Source organism: Penicillium paradoxum (genome assembly GCF_028828445.1).
Source record: "Penicillium paradoxum strain IBT 22861 chromosome Unknown utg000003l_segment0_segment0, whole genome shotgun sequence".
Taxonomy (NCBI): domain Eukaryota; kingdom Fungi; phylum Ascomycota; class Eurotiomycetes; order Eurotiales; family Aspergillaceae; genus Penicillium; species Penicillium paradoxum.
Window position 1 is genome coordinate 1,992,307 of NW_026643181.1, and position 18,456 is coordinate 2,010,762.

Genomic DNA, 18,456 nt, shown 5'->3' on the forward strand with positions numbered 1-18,456 from the left:
AAAATATGGATTGACTCTGTACAATACATCGTATCGTCACTCGCTAGTTGCAACAAAAAAAAAATTAAACAAAAAATCTATCCCAACACAAGATATGTGTATGTTTGAACGCGCTCCCCGTCAGGTGAGAGTCAATCAAATGTAAGTAAAATCGAAGAGATAACCATTCACATGGAAATTTTCAATTATCCGAAATGGAACAGTGTTTGCTTTCCCTTGTTCTTCTTACCTTTCTTACCATTACCCGAGTTGTTTTCGGTGTTCGATTCAGTTGCAGAGTCAGTGCTGGAACCCGGATTTGAGCCCCATGCATTCGGGGCAGGGCCGCGGTTATCATTCCAGCGGACAGTACCACGAGTTTTGCCAGCCATCAGCACATTGGGCTTTGCCGCTGCAGGGAGAGCAGGGAAAGCATTTGCACTCTTGGGGGCGGGTGCGGGTGTGCGGCTGGAGGACGGTGCGGTAGATGATGGACGGCTCACAGGGCTTGGGATGGTAGGGCGGGAGAAAGACGGCGACGGGGCGGCTGCTGCCCAAGGGGTAGCGGAGACTTTGCCACGGCGAGAGGGGCCAGCAGCGGAGGAAAGAGGAGGGAAGGAGTTGGAGGAGGCAGTTGGGAGGGAACCGCTTCGGCCCACAGCGGAGCGGGAGGATTGAGCGGTTGATGACTTGAGGCGCAGAACACGACTGCCGCCAGTGTTGACGGTGCCGGGTGACATGCCAGGTAGGAGGCCACCGGGTCCTGGAAGGGCTGGGTAATCCTCATTGATAGCTCGCCAATCATTCCAGGATCGCAGGAGACCGGAGCGCTTGGACTCGTCTTCGTAAATCTCAGCGAGCTCCTTAATGAGCTTGCCCAATTCGGTGCTAGATGTGTCAAATAATGAGAAAAAGGCATCGATAAGCTCAGTCGCTGAGATGGAAGAGCTGCGGTAGCTTGATACCCTACTACGGAACTCAGCCAGTTTGGTGGCATCGTTGCGAAGAAGGTTTGAAGCACGTGAGATTACGGCCTCATGGCGCATTCGACGAGCTTGGTCTTGTGGTGAAGCGGATGCGCTGTTGGCAGCGATGTTGAGGTTTTCAAAGGCCGCAGTGGGGAGAGGTTGAGAGCGTGATGCGGGAGTAGACTGCACCGGAGTGGCAGCGGCAGATCGCTCGGGAGCACGCACGGGTTGGACGTCGTCCCGGGTGAGCTGGCCGCCAAAATTTCGAGTCGAGACAGATTGGGAACTTTGGATAGCCATCTGTCGTTGATATGCAACTTCGGCACGGGTCATTGGCTGTGCACTGGAGATTGGGAGTGGCTCGGCATTGGGGTCACGGCCTCGACCGGCACCCCGGCGTTGCCGTTGCTGTTGATAAGGCGTGCGCATGTTGTCGAACTCTGCCAGATCAACCATTCTCGCGTCTCGCCGAATGTCCTTGGAAAGTCCTTCGGGGTGTGCTTCGATTTGGTGACCTTTCAAGTCCATTTGCGATTCGAAGACGACAAACTTTTTTTCCAGACACTCTTTGTCCAGACAGACGAAATGATCTTTATGGAAATGTTTTTCAAGTGCGTTGTAGTCAATATAATATTGTTGTTGACGGTGGGAAGAGCGTCGATCACAAATGTGGCAACGTTCGTGTCTATCGCGGCAGTGGGTGTACAGCTCATCGTCGCCATAGAATCGCTGACGACAGAACCCACACTCAGGGTGTCCCTTGAAACCACTCTGATCTATGGCTCCCGGCTTGTCATCGCCGGACTTTTCATGTTTACGCAATTCCGCCATCGTGAACAGTTCATGCTCATGGGTGAAGACCTTCTTGTTACGAGTACAAAGATCACTGTTCGAAGAACACATTAGCCGGTGTTTCAATACTTGTTCGAGTTGTGATCCCAACATACCACATGACTTTTCCATGCTTGCTCTTTACATGGCGGTGCAAGTCTGGCCACCCCAGACAGGCCACGTCGCAGTCCTCGTCTGGACAGTTGTATCGCAGCAACAACAGGGTGTCTTCGAAGATCACATCGCTCTCATATTCGATGCCAAGATTATCGTCTGTCCGAGCAAAGTCCTTCTTGTGGAAGTCCTCGTACCGCCGCACTGGGTCATCTGTGAAAATCACGAAGTTCGATTCAGTCTGATATGGAAGTCAGCATTTGAAACATATTCCGGCAAAAGCGATTCTACTCATCGCCAAATAGTTTCAAGGTGATCATACTCTGCAATGAGCGCAAGCCTTATTTTTATACAGTGCTCGCAACCGAAGCGCACAAATGTGACACGTTCTATGGTTACATGGTGAGACAGAGGTATGTTCGACTGCAGAGGCACAGATGAAACAGACTTCTCCATCATCTGCATCGTCTGTAGCCGCTTCGACCGGTTTCTTGGTTGCTGGTGCCGCAGCGACTTTCGAGGGCTGCGCATCGTGATTGTTGGCCTGATCGGTATCGCGAGTTTGTCGCCCGGCATCGCCAGCACCACGACCACCACCACGGGTCCGAGGCTTGGGGCGTCGTGCTCCATCGCCATTATTTTGTTGGGAGTCCCCACGGCCGGAGGGAGCTGCCCCTCCGCGGCCGCGGCGACGCCCGCCACGACCCTGGCTGGATGACTCTGGGGGAGGGGCCTGGTTGTCGGCCATAGCGGATATGGGGAAGGATGTCACGGTGCAAACTGCGGATCGGCGTCAATGGCAAGTATGCTGGAGCTGCAGAGCTCTGGAGTTTGTAGATTGTGGTGGGGAGAGATTCTGAGAAAAAAGTGAGACGTCGCTGACTGATCCCGCATGCGACGAACCTTGTGAAGTATGAGGCCTTCAACTGATCACAATATTTGTTCCTTTATTTACCACAGATATCAGTTGGGTGACAGAGACAAGCTTGCTACATTCTATTAATTCCATGGTTCTCATTTTGCAAGCACTATACTGGTAAAGATATACTGGCCGAGCCCAATCCGTCGGCTTGTTGGTGTTGCATTAGCTTGCTTCATTTAGCCAAGATATGATGAACAAAATGATACACCAAATATAACCCATCTAATATAGAGATGTCACCAATGATCTACTGGGCCTGCGAGGCATAAAAATCAAAGGGGCAGTCAAATATGCGCAGAGAGCAAACGTCTCCAAGCTTATGTCTATGCAGGGTCCAATGCCTTGGCCTAGCAGCACTTCGTGGGTTTCGAATCTACTAAAAAGGATATGCACATAGACCTTGAAAGTAGTAGTAGATTGAAGGGCCTTTAAAAGACCTTTGAGACTGTAAAATCACCTGTGGAGGGCTCCCAACTCCCGCTGGAGAGCATAAGCAAGTCAAATTCAGAGAGGGAAAAAAACATGACCAATGGAAAGTGCTCAAAAGTCGCGCCAGCATCCCCATGCATCGCAAAAAAAGAACCATGAAAAACCAAGGAGAATCGTTAAGAAACAGGACTTGGGTTGGAGCCTGTTCTTCCATGAGGATCGAAGCCAGTTTGTCATCCGAACTATTCATCGGGGCTGTACAGATGCTGATTGAGAATTTTTGTCATAGTAAACATGTGGACGCGATCTTGCTTAAGGACCGCACGCATGGCATCGTCACATCGGATTTGGCGGCGGTCGCTGGGGTCTTGGAGGTCGTTCTCACGGATGTATTGCCATACCTTTTTGACAGTCTGAGGTCGCGAAAGCTGTGCGGAAGTTAGCGGAAATGCTAATAGCATTGATGGGAAGTAAGCTCACTGTGGCTTCTCCCAAAAGGGCGGACAGAGGCTCGGAGAGGTTATAAGGTTTCTGTAGGCAGGTCAGAACGACAAGCTTGAAAATTGGTTTGTAGAACAACATACGTGGAAACCAGTATTTCGGTTGACCTCTTTCTTTGTCTCCTCACCTGAGCCAATATCTGAATCATCTTCTGCCTTGACCCTCTTTGAGGTCTTGGCCTTGCTCTTCTTCTTGGTGGGAGCTGCACGTCGACTGTGACCCCCTCGAGTGGGTCGCGCGCGCAAATTCTCCTCGGCCTGCAGCTTGGCCGCAAATGCCGCATCCGCATCGGTATCAATATCAGGCTTGTGTTTTTTGGTAGGCGGCGGCGACGCGCTGGCGGGTTCGGAAGTAACATCGCTAGAAGCATGGCGCTTCACGGGAGACGACGATGGAGGCGATGATGGAACTGCAACTGAGGCCGCATCGCCATTGTGCTGACCATTGCTTGTGGCAGCTTCCTCGGGGGATCCGCCCATGCCACTCTGGTCGGCATAACGATCGAAACGTTCCATGATCAGCTGCTTGATTAAAGTCTTTCCAGACGTCAGCCACAATTCTTCGCCAATGATGAATCACTTTGACATGATCTAGGCGATCAATCGCGATAGACTGACTTTCTGCGAAGTGAGGTCATAGCCGATGACATCCTGGAGACCTTTGCGAATCCGCTTCTCGGAAATTGTGGTGAGATCGCTTTTGGACAAAATGTCGTCGATAATGTCGACATACTTGTCGCGTATGTCAGAGGTCACTAATGCGCCAAATGAGCGATCAGTTAGAAGACATTTTGGGGGTCCGGCAGTTGGCACCGGGGCAACACCGAGGTAGCTTACACGACATCTTGTTGCTGGTAGATCGTGGAAATAGGCTGCTTATATGAACAGATGTAAGCTGAGTCAAGATTTGCGGTATGCAATTGAGAGTGTCGTGGAGCCGGTAGAGGATTATGGTGGCCGAGGGAGAGCTCGGAGTTGTCAGGTGGGCTATACTCAAGTCGCACTGGCGCTTAAGACCGGCGGGGCATTGAAGACAGAAGAGGCAGGTAAACTGATTGGAGAAAAGGGGGAGCGATGAAGGGGAATAATAGACAAAAGTCTGACCAAATCAAGAGATCGAAGCAAGATATGCAATCTAAAAGAAATGTGAATCCAATTGGGGACCTCTAGAAGCGTCTATGATGATTGACGGGTCCGTCCTCAAGCTGGGGAAAACATGACTAATCATCGGTGTCACCTGACATGGAGTTGGACACCTGGGGTGTCAATCTCGGAAGTAACCGCGTTTAGTTGCATCGAGTGATCTAAAGACAGCAATAGATGAGCACTAAAGCAGAAAAGGAAAAGATTCAAGTGCCAGACACATGCACATTGCCGGGGTATCTGGTATATTTGTAGATTGAAATGATCCATCTGTTTGTCTTCCGTCTGAGTAAATGTTTAGACCTGAGAGGCCCTCTATAGAACTTATACACTTCTAAAGTGACCCCATTCCTCAATCAACTTCCTCTCTTCTACAATGATCAGTTGAGCGTAATAGCATGATAGTAGGCATAGTATCCATGGATGTAGTGCCAGCCTGAGTCCCCGCAGGCCATCTCATCTCCAGGGTTCTACTCAAGCCCAAATAATACTCCAGGCCAAAAGATCCCCGGTCAAGGACGGATCAAAAACGTTTTTGCGGCAGATGAGATGGAAACTGTTGATTTAGATAGTCACATATCACTGTCAAAATCACTTTGAAAACTGGCAAGTCGTACACCGTATGTCTTATCCCAGCCGGGGAGCATAACAAGGGTCAGAGGCGACGATTGCTAATTTGTGATATAGAAGCAAGAAATGATCAGCTCTCAGATGTGCTAGGCAGATAGCTCGATGAGGCTTGGGTGAGCAAATTTGAAAAACATATGGAGTCCATCTACGATACATAGTCTCTGAGGCTAACCTTGGAGCCTCACTTGGCCCGGCATGTTGATTATATAAACGTCATGTGATCAACTCAGGTGCCCGTCCCCTGGGCAAATCGGTGCTGACTCAGTGCTGAGTCAGTCCGCACAAAGAACCCGCTTGGCGGCCGCGATTTGTTTCTGCCCGAAAATCCATCAGCGGATTGCACCGATCTATCTTTGCTCCGAAGCCTCTAGACGCCTTCGATAGACCCATCATGGCGCCCAGTTTCGATACCCTGTCCGAGCAGGACTTCCACGAGGAAGAGGAGGAGGAAATTGATTTCTCCGGTGAGTGCAAGATTTCTCATGGTCTGTGTGCCCCTCTCCCTAACATCTTAATTCACAGATCTCAAGGAGCAATATGAAGTGAAGGTCGAGGAGGGTCTGGACACATTTATCGTCATTGATGGCCTCCCCGTTGTGCCCGCAGATAGCCGACAAAAACTCGTGAAGTTCTTATTGAGAAAACTCAACGCCGTCGGCAGCACCTCCGAAGATGCGGTTTTCATGCCCGTTAACGACAAGAACATGACCGAAGGGTGCGTATTGGATATTAAAAGCATTACGGAGGATTCTTGGGACAATCTCTGACTTTTGTTGGGGGATATAGGTTCGCCTTTGTGGAATACGAAACCCCCGAGCAGGCAATTGCCGCTGTCAAGCAGCTGCACGGCGTTGCTCTCGATAAGAAGCACATTATGGCTGTGAACAAGTTGATGGATATCGAGCGTTATGGTCGTGAAGGTCGGATCGATGAAGAATACAAGGCACCCGTCGCAGAGCCATTCAAGGAGAAGGAGCACCTGCGCTCATGGATGGGCGATGCCAACGCCCGGGATCAGTTCGCCCTCTACCGTAACGACAAAGTCGGCGTCTTCTGGAACAACAAGACCAACCCCCAGAGAATGTCGTTGATCGCGCTCACTGGACACAACTTTTCGTTCAATGGTCCCCCAAGGGTACCTTCCTTGCATCCGTCCACCCGCAGGGTGTCCAACTTTGGGGAGGCGCCTCTTTCTCCAAGCAAAAGCAGTTCCCCCACCCCTTCGTCCAGCTTATCGAGTTCTCTCCTCTTGAGGGCTACTTGACAACGTGGTCAGCACGCCCTATCCAGGTCGAGGAAGGCCAGCCCATTCTGACCTACGAGGAGGACGGCAAGAACATCATTGTCTGGGATATTGAGACCGGCAAGCCTCTCCGTTCGTTTGTGTCGCACGATTTGGCTGCCCCTGCCGACATTGAGGGCGATGTCGCTCCCAAGAAGAAGGTCCAGTGGCCTGCTTTCAAGTGGTCCGCAGACGAGAAATACGTTGCTCGCATGCTCCAGGGCCAGTCTATCTCTATCTACGAACTCCCCAACATGAATCTCCTTGGCCGTACTTCTGTGAAGATTGAGGGTGCTATGGACTTCGAGTGGTCCCCCGCCACCGTCACTCGCGAGGGTGTCAAGCAGTACGAGCAATTGCTCTGCTTCTGGACTCCCGAAATCGGCAGCAACCCCGCCCGTGTGGGTATGATGAGCGTACCCTCCAAGGAGGTTGTTCGTACCCGTAATCTGTTCAACGTTTCAGATGTCAAGCTGCACTGGCAATCACAGGGTGCTTATGTCTGCGTCAAGGTCGACCGTCACTCCAAGTCTAAGAAGTCTATGGCCACTAACTTGGAGATCTTCCGCGTTCGCGAGAAGGGTGTGCCTGTTGAGGTTGTTGACAGCCTCAAGGATACTGTGATTAACTTTGCTTGGGAGCCCAATGGATCCCGATTCGTCGTCATTGCCAACGGCGAGGCACCAACTGGCGCCGCTGTCCTCCCTAAGACCTCCGTCTCATTCTTCGCCCCTGAGAAGAAGGGCTATGCCGCCGGTAACTTCAAGCTGGTGCGCACTATTGAGAAGAAGACTAGCAACGGCATTTACTGGTCCCCCAAGGGCCGATTCGTCGTTGTCGCCACTGTTCACTCCCAGACCAACTTCGATATGGACTTCTGGGATATGGATTTCGAGGGAGAGAAGGTCGAGGCTGAGAAGGATCTCGCAGCCAACCTCCAGTTGATGAAGACTGTGGAGCACTACGGTGTTACTGATGTCGACTGGGACTCCACTGGTCGCTACGTTGTCAGCAGCGCCAGTGTGTGGACTCACTCGGTAGGTTTCAAATTGGTTCTAACTTCAATCTCGATTCATGATTCTAACTTTCCTATAGATGGAAAACGGCTGGAACATGCACACTTTCTCCGGTACTACCCTCTCCGAGAACCCCACCGAAAAGTTCAAGCAGTTCCTCTGGCGCCCGCGCCCCGCCACTCTCCTCAGCAAGGAAGAGCAGAAGCAAGTGCGCAAGAACCTCCGCGAGTACTCAAAGGAGTTCGACGAGGAGGACAAGTACGCCGTCGATATCGCCAACACCGCCGTTGTCGAGACCCGCAAGCGCGTGCTCAGCGAGTGGACCGCCTGGCTCCGTCGCGAGAAGGAGCTTCTGTCCGAAGAGAAGGATGCCTTCAACCTCCCCGAGGATGCCGATTCACCCAAGGCCGCCACCGATGCGCGCCCAGTTGTCGAAGACCAGGGAGATTCCGTGGTCGAGGAGATTGTCGAAGAAATTGTCGAAGAGACCGAGGAGGTCATTGGCTGATGAATCTGTCTGTTCTATTTTCGCAAATAATGTGTTTCCTTTTGTTCCTCTTTTCCCCCCTGTTTCTCTGCTGGCGTTTCGCGCTTGTGCCTGAACCCAGCCTTCTGTCCCCTTGTGTTTCTTTTAGGTCCCTGGCCGAGCCCAGTAAGGATCGGGACATTCCAAAATTCAATAGATCGAGCGGTGCGCCTCCCGACGAAATGTGCAATGTGGATAAGCATGAGAGATGGCTACGAAACCAGTTCCTAGCAACGTTCAATCTTGTATCTCTTTATTTAAAACATTTAAAAGTAACAAGGAAAAAAAGAAAAAACAAAACAAAGATCAAGCGTAAAGCCCCATTCCCACGCCCACAGTTCCCAATGCTACCATCATCATCCCCAATGTTGAGGCCAGCTCAAACCTCATAGCTCCTCCCGTAGGCTCACTCTGACTGCCCCTGGTAGTGGATGTTGCGCTATTCGATGATGTGGTAGAAGGCTGCGAAGAAGTTGTGGACGAAGACGAAGACCCGGCCCCATCGGAGACAGCGTTCTTTGGCACTACATTCTTCTTGAAATAGGAATCATGTTGGCCCACAACGTTCCCTGGAGGTGTATACTCGCAAACGACATACCACCCCTGAGCCCGCGGTTCGTCTCTTTTCATGCCTTGGAAGTCGTTACTTCCTTCGTCCTCGTTATCCTTTGTCAAGCGAGGCGGCATCAACTTTCCTCCCAGAGGATCTCCTCGAGTCCCATCCACATTGTCTCGTTTATTCTTGTCGTCTTTTGACTCATCTTTTGAGTATCCACAGTTGACAGCAGCACATCCAACCTGGGTAGTCGCCTTCCAGACCAGCTGAGTGAAATGTCCCGTCTCTTCAGTGAACCCAGTCGGCAATTCGTAGTCGTACATATCACCTTCATCACCCCAGGCCATCACAGCGGCAGAAGCATTCGCAAATCCATATGCAAGGTTCTCGCCATAGCTACTTTTCTGCAGTGATGTTAGCACCGTTTCCTACATATACATGGTTAAGATCAATACGCACTGAGTGTTTCCAGATACAGGCTTCTGCCCATTTGCGCGAGTACTCAGCCAGTGTATCGTTCCATTTGAGAGACTCGGCGTGGTGGTTTGCGCGGTATTCATTGGTGACTTTCATCATGTCATCCTTGAACTGGTGCAGGGAGGTATAGGATGGTGATAAGGGGACTGTGGGTGTTGGCGCCGGCACTTTCACCGTGACCCAAACAGTTTCTTCTGCAGCCCTTGCGCTGAGGATTTGTATAGTGATGAGTAGAAAGATGGCCAGCCATCTTGTCATGCTAAAGCGGATGTTTCGGCTCATTTTTGAGGTGTTCGACTTGTTCATCCTGGGTGAGAGGCTGTAGAAAGATGGTGATCGTAGTTGTAGTTTGTTATTTGGTGATCAGAGCAGGTTTCGTATTGATTTTGATGAATCAGTACTAGAAGCACCAGGCCCCGATTCCATTCGGGACGCGGTGTCTCAAGCTCTAACGATGTCCCTTGGATTGGGAGTCTGGTGATGCAATGGTCCAGTCTTGTCTTGTCTTGTCTTAGGCAACCATAGTCATCTATTGTTGTGGATAGATTGTGCTCTCAATAGAACCCCAATGGCATGATGCATATATCTAGAAAAAAAATTAGAGACCAGAGAGATAATACAAAGCTCGAGAGACTTACTCAACAGCGAAAAGATCGACAGTGAAGAGAGTTCCTGAAGAACTAGTAATCAAGCCAAAAATCAAGGCCATTTCCAAATTCTAATTCCAAATGTTTGAGAATGCAACCGGACTGGGCGATAGTTGGATCGGAAAGTCAGGATGTCCGTTTCAGGCGCAGCGTTGGCGTTCCAGCAGCCGCCGGCGTTGACGTCAGATGGTTACTTAGGGCTGTAGTATACTACATCGTGGCCTTTCGATGATTCAACTATTTGGCGATGATTTATCCCGTAGCTAACAGTCAGGTCCTCTCTAATCTTTTTCAAAGTATTTTCTCTGTATTTATAGGCTTGGAGTGCCTGGTTTAGTCTCGTTTCTCTTCCTTTTGTTTCCGCGCCCTCCAACTGAACTTGGCAGATTTGAGACCTCTAGGGTTCTGATGTTGACTGTTGTCTTCTATAAATATTTATCTGAGAACATACACATACATGGATAAAATAAAATGCCAACCAGTGCAGATATATTCATGCGAATTTACCCAACCTAGTAGAACATTCCGCACGTGCATGTCTGCATCAATATATACACCACTCGCTATACAATCCCCAGGGGTATTTAGACCGGCATCTATTTACATCACATTGCAGCCAATGCCATACATAGCTCGTTCCACGTCTCGCTTGACTTGGTACCAATCAGCTCGACGCTCCGCAAATTCATAGACCTCCTCCACACGCCAGATCCCATGGAACCGATCTGCATCAGCAATGACAGTCGCCAGCTCCTTGGCGTGGCCAGGGTCAATCAGGTATATTTGCACAAGTTCCCGGAACGCCGTAAAGTAAAGGAGAAGCTCATTATTTCGCAGTGTTTGAATATACTTGAAATAGTGATTCATATCGCTAGGTGATCAAATCAGTATGAAAGTCGAATCTCGTAATAGGAGGATCTCGGTACTTACCTGATCAGCTTGAGCGATCCCTCCACACTGATACGCTGTCGCTTGATATGTTTGCATAAAGCTGTGAACAGGCGGAGCCCGACTTCTTGATTGAACACATCTAGCGTGCTCTTGTCAGTGCTCCCCACCAGCATCTGCGTGTGGGATGAGACCACATCGACGACGGCAGCGGCGACTTCGCTAACGCCAACGTCCATAGTCTGTCGATGAGGATCCGTCGATACACCTGGGTTGAAATCGGTTGCTTGTTGGCGCGTTGCCAGAATGTAGTCCACTTCTTCCATGAGAACGTCGATGCCCTTGTTCAGACCAGCTGCGACACGTTCATCGAGCATCTGCTCGAATTTTTTCTTCTCTTTATTGGCAGGATCCAGGAAGTCATTTCGATCAGTCAGCCTCGACCCAATCAACTCCTGCTCGTAGAACACATCCATCATCTGCAGAATGAGATCGCCGACATTGACCAGTTCCAAAAAGGTGACAAGGGGCTCGACCCCAGATTGGTCACGTTCTCCTTGTTCACGAGGTCGATAATTGGATAGATGGCTAACAGCTTTGTCGAATCCAACGATAACATGTTGGTGTCCCAATATGCGTAGCAGTGACACGAAAATTGCCTCGCATTGCTGCTTTGCCGCGATCCCAAATTCGCCGCCAAGTCGAACAAATTGAGCGGCTCTTTCTAAACTAGCCTTTGCAGAATGGACTAAACCAAGTGCAATCTCGATACTGAACAGTGAGCGGATACCCTCCATCTTGGATTTCATGATAGCTGCTTTTGCCGCCAGCTCCGTGGTTGGGACCTCTTCGACAGGCACCGGAGCAGGTGACGATATTGTCGAAAACCTATTCGGGCTCTTGGGAAATTGGGACGAATTGTCATTGCTTGTCTCAATGCCGGATTTGGACGTTTCGTTCTGTTTGGCGCTTGAAAAGCTCGGTAGGATATTTACGGGCATCATAATCACTTTCTTGAAGGAAGTGAGGAAGTCTCGTTTATCGGCTTGACGATTGATATTTGACATCAAGAATGATTCTGTCGAGGCCGCTTGTTCAGAAAGCTGTCGGTCCCACTCAGCCACTGTAGCTTCGCAGGCTTTCTTAAAATGATCCAGTTCTTCCGCCAGATAAAGATCAATGTGCGGTTCGTAGATCTTGATCACGACATTATCAAGGTATTCATCGAATTTGGCGTCTGAGCTTCTCACGGGAAGCAAAGCCTCTGAGAGGTTCATGCATTGCACAAAGGTTGCCGATATTGCAGTGAGATATGACTCGATGCTGACGCGATGCAACTCGTCAAATATTGCTGTGAGGAAAGGATACAGCACATCTTGGCCCACCTTTGCCATAAAGCTTGATGTGACGTCCAAGTCCGGGGGAAAGACGCGGTTCATGATGGAAATTTCATCGTTGAACGCGACACTGAAACGTGTAAAGAAAGCCTGTGTCTGTTCCATGTTGATTCGGCCGGTTGATCCATCAATGCAGTCAGCGACGCTCCCTAACTCAGACTTCCGAGTCATGAGGTGATTGTGATGGATAAACAACTCCACAGCAGCTTGTCCGCCATTGAGTGTCCATAAAATGTGGGCGTATTTCCGCATAGTTCCATCGATGTCGTCCGTTTCATATCCCTGGCGAAATTCATTTAGTGCAGCAGTCTCGAACATCGAGACCGTGCGCTCTAAATTGTCTAGTCGCTCATCCCATCCTTCCATCATATCAGACTTGGAGAATGACAACAACTGTGCCAGTATTTGTGCTTGAGCCTGGGGATCCTTATATTTTGTGAATACCAGATTTTCCGAGGATGGCCCAGAGCGTGCGATATCCTCATAGAATGGCGCCAGCGCAGCATGTATCTTGCCGTATTCTTGACGCGCCTCGCCACGGATTGACCTGACCTGTTTTAAAACCACCAGAGCGGGTTCGTCCAGGAGATCCCGAGACATATCAGCCTGCGATGCTGTATTTACTAGTTCGATTTTGTCGAATCCATCAGATATCTCTTTCAGCTCGTCGGAAGGACTATTGTTGACAGTGATGGCAGGTACTGTTCCATCGCCAGTCTCAGCTTCCTCTTGTTGCGCGACGGCTTCCATATTGGCAACAGTCCCAAATATAAGCTCGGCATGCTTTCTAGCGTCCGCTTCATCCCAACATCCGATTCGTTTCAACTTGTGTACCCATCGAGTATCGTCATACGCCATCTCGTGCATAAGCTTGCAGGACCGTGCTGCTCGGATTAGATCAACGGGGCCGACGTAATCGAGAATGGAAGACACGATTTCTGTACAACCTCTTGTCAGGATATGGCCCTCTTAACACGTCCCGGCTTCATCTCACATACCTGCCGGAAGAGCAGCTCTCGAGATGTCTTCCATTGATGCCATGCGCAGTGATGCCAACACATCTCTGCGTGGCCGAGCTGTGGGCGTAGGCCCTTTCTTTGCACCTGGCATCTTATGTTCTTGGACTATTCATCGAAAAAAAGAGCGCTTGTGGGGAGCCCAAGATTGGAGGCCACTTTGGGCGTTCTCCAAGTTGTCCTGCGGGGTTCAAGAGAGTGGTCTAGTCTCGATATCGAGCAGACTTGGCGTCTTCGGCGTAAATTTGGTATTAGAATCTCATGCAAACATCTTCGACATCCAATCACTTCTTTGCTTTTTGCAAGCCAGGAACCACATTCCAAAGCTGCACGATCACCGCGCACGGACAGGGTCCAGCGCCGCCGCCTCCCCCAGCGGGCAGAACATACACCGCTCTCCTAGGCACTGATTGTGTTTGGAGGTGTAGACAAGTCGAGCTTGCTTCAATTGGGAGGAAATTGGAGGGCTCACTAGGTAAAGACTGATATTTGTTACTGCCAATGTCCTGAAGTATCGTGTTGGGCCACTAGAAGAAGAATGGATTACCAGTGGTATTGAAGACGTCCGAAACTAAAAGAGCTACTAAATATATACATTTGGATGTGAGATGCCAGTCGAATAGAAATAGGATTCTCCAATTCGAGCCATTTCACGCCCGTAGAAGATTTACAGTTGAAAACACACTCGATTTTTTTAGCCATACAACCTTGGAGATATACATAGCTTACCCTCGCCGGAGTGATAGCTATGTATGTACTACGCATGTACCTAGGTATAGGTATACCTAAATTGTGTGTTCACGCAGGGAAGATCCCGACTCCACAACAGTTAAAGAATATAAAAAAGACAGAAGAAGAAAAGACATAGTCAAACATAGCTCGTATATCGGAGTGGAATGATCTTAAGATCTCCCATACTGATGTACACGAGAATACTGTTGTTCCGGTGATGCGTGTTTTTCTCGGTGAATCCCGGGATGCGCACAACCGGCGAAAAAAACAAGACCAAAGGACTCGGAGAAGAACAGAAAGATAGAGAAAGCATATCCTGATATCCATTGCAATTTAAATTAGTAGATTTATACATAGATCGTCCATTGTAAGCTCGTAGAATGGTGGTGTTCCGAGAGTCGGTTTTCTAGCGTGCCCGGGAGCCAATCAGAGCAAGGGGGTAATCATCAATGTCAAGTTTCTTCGACTTCGACCTCAACCTCCAGCACCTCTCTCCTGTACCATCCCCTCTCCTCTCCCCACCCACCCCTCTCTCGCTTTGGCGATACAGCACCCATTCCCGTCCATTTTCAATTCTTTGGAGGGTTAAAATTCGTCATGCTGGGACGTTCGATTTTGCGCGCGTCCAACCGGGCCATTGCCCGCCAGTCCCTCGGGAAGTCCACGGTACGCCCTCACCCCATTGACCTTCACGGAAGAGGAGAATCAACTCCTACAAGCCTGCACTGGACTACGAAAAGGTTCCATTGCTAATATTCATCAGCGTGCCTCTTCCACCGCCGCCGGCGCCGAGGCCGCCAGCTCCCCCTTCTACCTCACACTCACTGCTGCGCTCGCAACTGCCGCCGCTGCCGGCTCTACCGCATGGTACTACCACCTCTATGGCCAGGAGGCCTTCGCCATGACACCTGCTGAGGAGGGGTGAGTGAAATTCCCCAGGATGATCGCCATTATCGAGACTCCGGCGTACGCAGCCGAGGATTGTGCGATCAAGTCTTGAGAAGAATGGTTGAAGCTAACGGTCAATTTCATCCAGACTCCACGCCACTCAGTACCCTTGGGTTCACGAGCGTTTCAACAAGACCTTCGATCACGCCGCGTGAGTGACATCTCCCCGAGTCACATTTTTACTCCCACCGGCACACATTGTACTAACCCCATCCTAGTCTCCGCCGTGGTTTCCAGGTCTACCGTGAAGTTTGCGCTTCCTGCCACTCCCTCACCCGTGTCCCATGGCGCTCATTCGTCGGCACCATGCACACCGTCGACGAGATGAAGGCTTTCGCCGAGGAGCACGAGTACGACACCGAGCCCAACAACGAGGGCAACATCGAGAAGCGCCCCGGCAAGCTTTCCGATTACATCCCCGCTCCCTACCCCAACGAGGAGGCCGCCCGTGCCGCCAACGGTGGTGCTCTTCCTCCCGATCTCAGCTTGATCACCAAGGGCCGTCACGGTGGCTGCAACTACGTCTTCAACCTGCTCACCGGTTACCCCGATGAGCCTCCTGCTGGTGCTGCCGTCGCCGAGGGCATGAACTTCAACCCTTACTTCCCCGGTACCGGTATGTAACAACTGGCTCGCATATTTACTTTTTTTTCCTTTCAATTTAGCATTGCTGACTGGTTGATAGGTATTGCTATGGGCCGTGTCCTGTTCGACGGTGTCGTCGAGTACGAGGATGGTACCCCTGCCACCACCTCCCAGATGGCCAAGGATGTTGTCGAGTTCCTGAACTGGTCCGCCGAGCCCGAGATGGATGACCGCAAGAAGATGGGTGTCAAGGCCGTTGCTCTCCTGACCGGTCTGTTCGCCATCTCCGTTTGGGTCAAGCGCTACAAGTGGGCCCCTCTCAAGACCCGCAAGATCGTGTACAGCCCTCCCATCGGCCCCCGTCGTTAAATGTTACAGCAAGGCCTTTTTTGAGTGCGAAAATGTGAGGCTGATGGTGCCGGTACAACTTGGGGAACCCATACCACATCCCCGGTTTTGATACAGGTATATCAGGAGAGGCTTCTATTTTTTCGTCATTTGTTATGTGTCTATCTATTGGTCGCTGTGTCTGTGTTTTGTTAGAACGCTCCCCGAACACCTGTATCTGTATCCTAGATATATTCTTTTTTTCATTTCCTTTCGAAAACTGTGTGCTTCGAGGAGTCATCTGAATTTAATTTCCTTTGTGATTATGACAGGAGAGCTGTGCTATATAACTCTCTAGAGTTACAGTCTATCTATCATGGAAACATGATATGGCAGACTATGCTCCTTCGCAATGAGACGAGTGGTACACAGTGACAATCTTCCGGATTTTTGTATACGTATGCAAGTGTCTACATATATACATGGCTATCAAACCTACCGGAAAAAGCCCAGGAGGAACATCAGGCCGGGGTATCATCCATAGTCCGCTCGCCATCCCCAAACACCATCGCAAAGAAACCATCGTAGCTATTCCACATTGCCAAACCCACGGTATTTGCCAGGGCCACCAGCCATGGTGGACTGCGACCATCCGGGCCCGCAAATAGCCTCGATAAGATCATTGTCGAAAGAATCCCTGGGAGCCATAGAGCTATGAACATCCCCTTCCCGATCTTTTGCCGCGTAGTCGTAATATGGTAAGTCTGGACTTGTGCAAGATATTCTTGATACGAGAAGGGCAGATTATGTTCCGCAGCACCGGCCTTGATCAACCCAACGTAACGAGCAGAGGGCTGAGCGTGTTCGGGATCAGGGCGAAGATGCAAGCAGATGGTGTGCCACCATGACAGCTTAGGACCACCGGAAAGCACCTCCCCATTCTTCTGGGATTGCGATTTTAAGCGGGCGTTGTCTGCAGCCGGTGAAAGCAATGTGTGTGCTTTGAAGACTGGTGTGTCGGGGTGATCGGGGACCGGATCGGAGGGGTCGTAGGTTTCCGGGAAAGGGTAACAGTCGATGACACCGTCGCGATATCCACGACCACCGCCCTCAGTAGCGATTATCTTCGCGTAGTCAGCTAATGTTACCTCGTAGACAACTCCAACGAGAGGTTTATGCCATCCGGGCTTGTGGTCACCCGAGACGACCTTTGCGTGCCGGGTCCGACCCATCAGCGCTGCTTTCTCTGACAAGTATTCGCCTTCCAACCCATCCGTTTGGTCATCTTCAGGTTCGCACTCGTCGTTTGCCGAAGAAGATATATTTCTGTAATTTGTACCCGCGAAGCACGGCTCCATGTACGGGAATCCCGGAAGATCGAAGGTGAGTTGGAGTTCCGGGACGAAAACACAGATCTGCGAGAGTGGTTTGATACCACGCATGCCACGGAAAGTCTGGGACGCTAGATTGGATCCGTATGCGAGATACAGCACCGTTTCCTCCCGGAGAGCAGATTCCGATACGGAAATCCCGTGTTCCTGCTGTGCGGAGATCTTCCCAGGGAGAGTCGCATCTTGGTCGAGGGAAGTGCTGAAGCTCGACGCTCGACGGCGTTCGACTTTGGTTTTGGGGATAGGGGTGGTATCGAATTCGACATTCGCAGGCTTCGCAAGAGGGGTGGGAAGAAGGCCTCGAAGCCGCTCTAGAGGTTGGGTTGCGTTTAGTCGGCATCTAGGGCCTGGCGCCTCTTCGGGTTGAGGTGTCTGTTGTGTCATTATCCAGAGCTAAAACGCAATATTGGGCGTATGACTGCAAGGCCTGCGGGTTAGTCAAGGAATTAGTCGCGCATAGACCTGCATGGCTTATAAAGGCCTCTCTTTAGCCGCAAGCCGGACGAATTGATGCGGATTCCTTGGAAAGGTGGAGATTATTAATCGCGGAGTCGGGAGGTTGTAAAAGCCGATCGGATCTAGATTGACGAAGCATCATTTCTGTAGATTTACCTAGATATGTGCTACATTGAGGTGGTAGGAGGGAAGAAGCTGATGATAACTTTGGTTTTAGGTTGAAGACAAGGAGATGGGTGGTTTGATGGTGTCAAATATGCGACAAGCACGTCCTGAAGATATAAATAGAAACCTGCTGCATTTCCCCAGGATGCAGATCATCATCAAGCTCACCATCTTGTTATAAAGATCTGGAAAATTCACATAGACCATGATTGATATACTCATACACTGGGAAATAGGACTCCTATACATGTCCCCAGCCACGCAAATGTAAGCCCAACTAGCTCAAGCATGAGCGTGTTTTTTTCCCAGGCAATGAGCCTTGGGTACGGATATACCTGTGACCAACCTTGCAGTATCCACGAGATATACTCAGGATTGACTGATAGCACCTGGGCAGACCAAAGGAATTTCTAGTTGAGGTATCATGTGATCCGTAGGTGTATGAGGTGCTGCCCATCTGGGCAGGTGGAACTGGACTTAGTTTCGCACCTTCAACCCAAGTACCCGTGGCTGATCTCCAGGCTCCCTCTC

At 50.4% G+C, this 18,456-nt stretch overlaps 7 protein-coding genes across 7 annotated transcripts; 2 read left to right on the forward strand and 5 right to left on the reverse strand.

The window, feature by feature from the left end:
- Positions 1-185: 185 nt before the first annotated feature.
- On the reverse strand, positions 186-2,640 carry N7457_002658 (E3 ubiquitin-protein ligase HEL2; the record flags this gene model as incomplete). The annotated part of the gene is made up of 3 exons (XM_057173704.1): positions 186-1,833; positions 1,898-2,133; positions 2,215-2,640. 3 exons carry the CDS (start codon positions 2,638-2,640, stop codon positions 186-188), a joined length of 2,310 nt encoding a protein of 769 aa, XP_057033855.1.
- Positions 2,641-3,485: 845 nt separating this feature from the next.
- N7457_002659 (SWIB/MDM2 domain protein) lies at positions 3,486-4,587 on the reverse strand (the record flags this gene model as incomplete). The annotated part of the gene is made up of 5 exons (XM_057173705.1): positions 3,486-3,671; positions 3,724-3,774; positions 3,828-4,280; positions 4,362-4,498; positions 4,581-4,587. 5 exons carry the CDS (start codon positions 4,585-4,587, stop codon positions 3,486-3,488), a joined length of 834 nt encoding a protein of 277 aa, XP_057033856.1.
- Positions 4,588-5,907: 1,320 nt separating this feature from the next.
- Positions 5,908-8,322, forward strand: EifCb (translation initiation factor eIF3 core subunit b; the record flags this gene model as incomplete). Its single annotated transcript, XM_057173706.1, has 5 exons — positions 5,908-5,980; positions 6,039-6,231; positions 6,303-6,547; positions 6,595-7,835; positions 7,894-8,322. The coding sequence occupies 5 exons, from the start codon at positions 5,908-5,910 to the stop codon at positions 8,320-8,322; spliced, it is 2,181 nt and encodes a 726-aa protein (XP_057033857.1).
- A 324-nt stretch (positions 8,323-8,646) lies between these two features.
- On the reverse strand, positions 8,647-9,679 carry N7457_002661 (putative extracellular SCP domain protein Pry1; the record flags this gene model as incomplete). The annotated part of the gene is made up of 2 exons (XM_057173707.1): positions 8,647-9,300; positions 9,356-9,679. 2 exons carry the CDS (start codon positions 9,677-9,679, stop codon positions 8,647-8,649), a joined length of 978 nt encoding a protein of 325 aa, XP_057033858.1.
- A 941-nt stretch (positions 9,680-10,620) lies between these two features.
- On the reverse strand, positions 10,621-13,415 carry N7457_002662 (uncharacterized protein; the record flags this gene model as incomplete). Its single annotated transcript, XM_057173708.1, has 3 exons — positions 10,621-10,891; positions 10,951-13,243; positions 13,304-13,415. The coding sequence occupies 3 exons, from the start codon at positions 13,413-13,415 to the stop codon at positions 10,621-10,623; spliced, it is 2,676 nt and encodes an 891-aa protein (XP_057033859.1).
- Positions 13,416-14,650: 1,235 nt separating this feature from the next.
- Positions 14,651-15,955, forward strand: N7457_002663 (ubiquinol--cytochrome-c reductase catalytic subunit CYT1; the record flags this gene model as incomplete). The annotated part of the gene is made up of 5 exons (XM_057173709.1): positions 14,651-14,719; positions 14,817-14,974; positions 15,090-15,152; positions 15,220-15,617; positions 15,687-15,955. 5 exons carry the CDS (start codon positions 14,651-14,653, stop codon positions 15,953-15,955), a joined length of 957 nt encoding a protein of 318 aa, XP_057033860.1.
- Positions 15,956-16,434: 479 nt separating this feature from the next.
- Positions 16,435-17,688, reverse strand: N7457_002664 (uncharacterized protein; the record flags this gene model as incomplete). Its single annotated transcript, XM_057173710.1, has 1 exon — positions 16,435-17,688. The coding sequence occupies one exon, from the start codon at positions 17,686-17,688 to the stop codon at positions 16,435-16,437; it is 1,254 nt and encodes a 417-aa protein (XP_057033861.1).
- Positions 17,689-18,456: the final 768 nt, after the last annotated feature.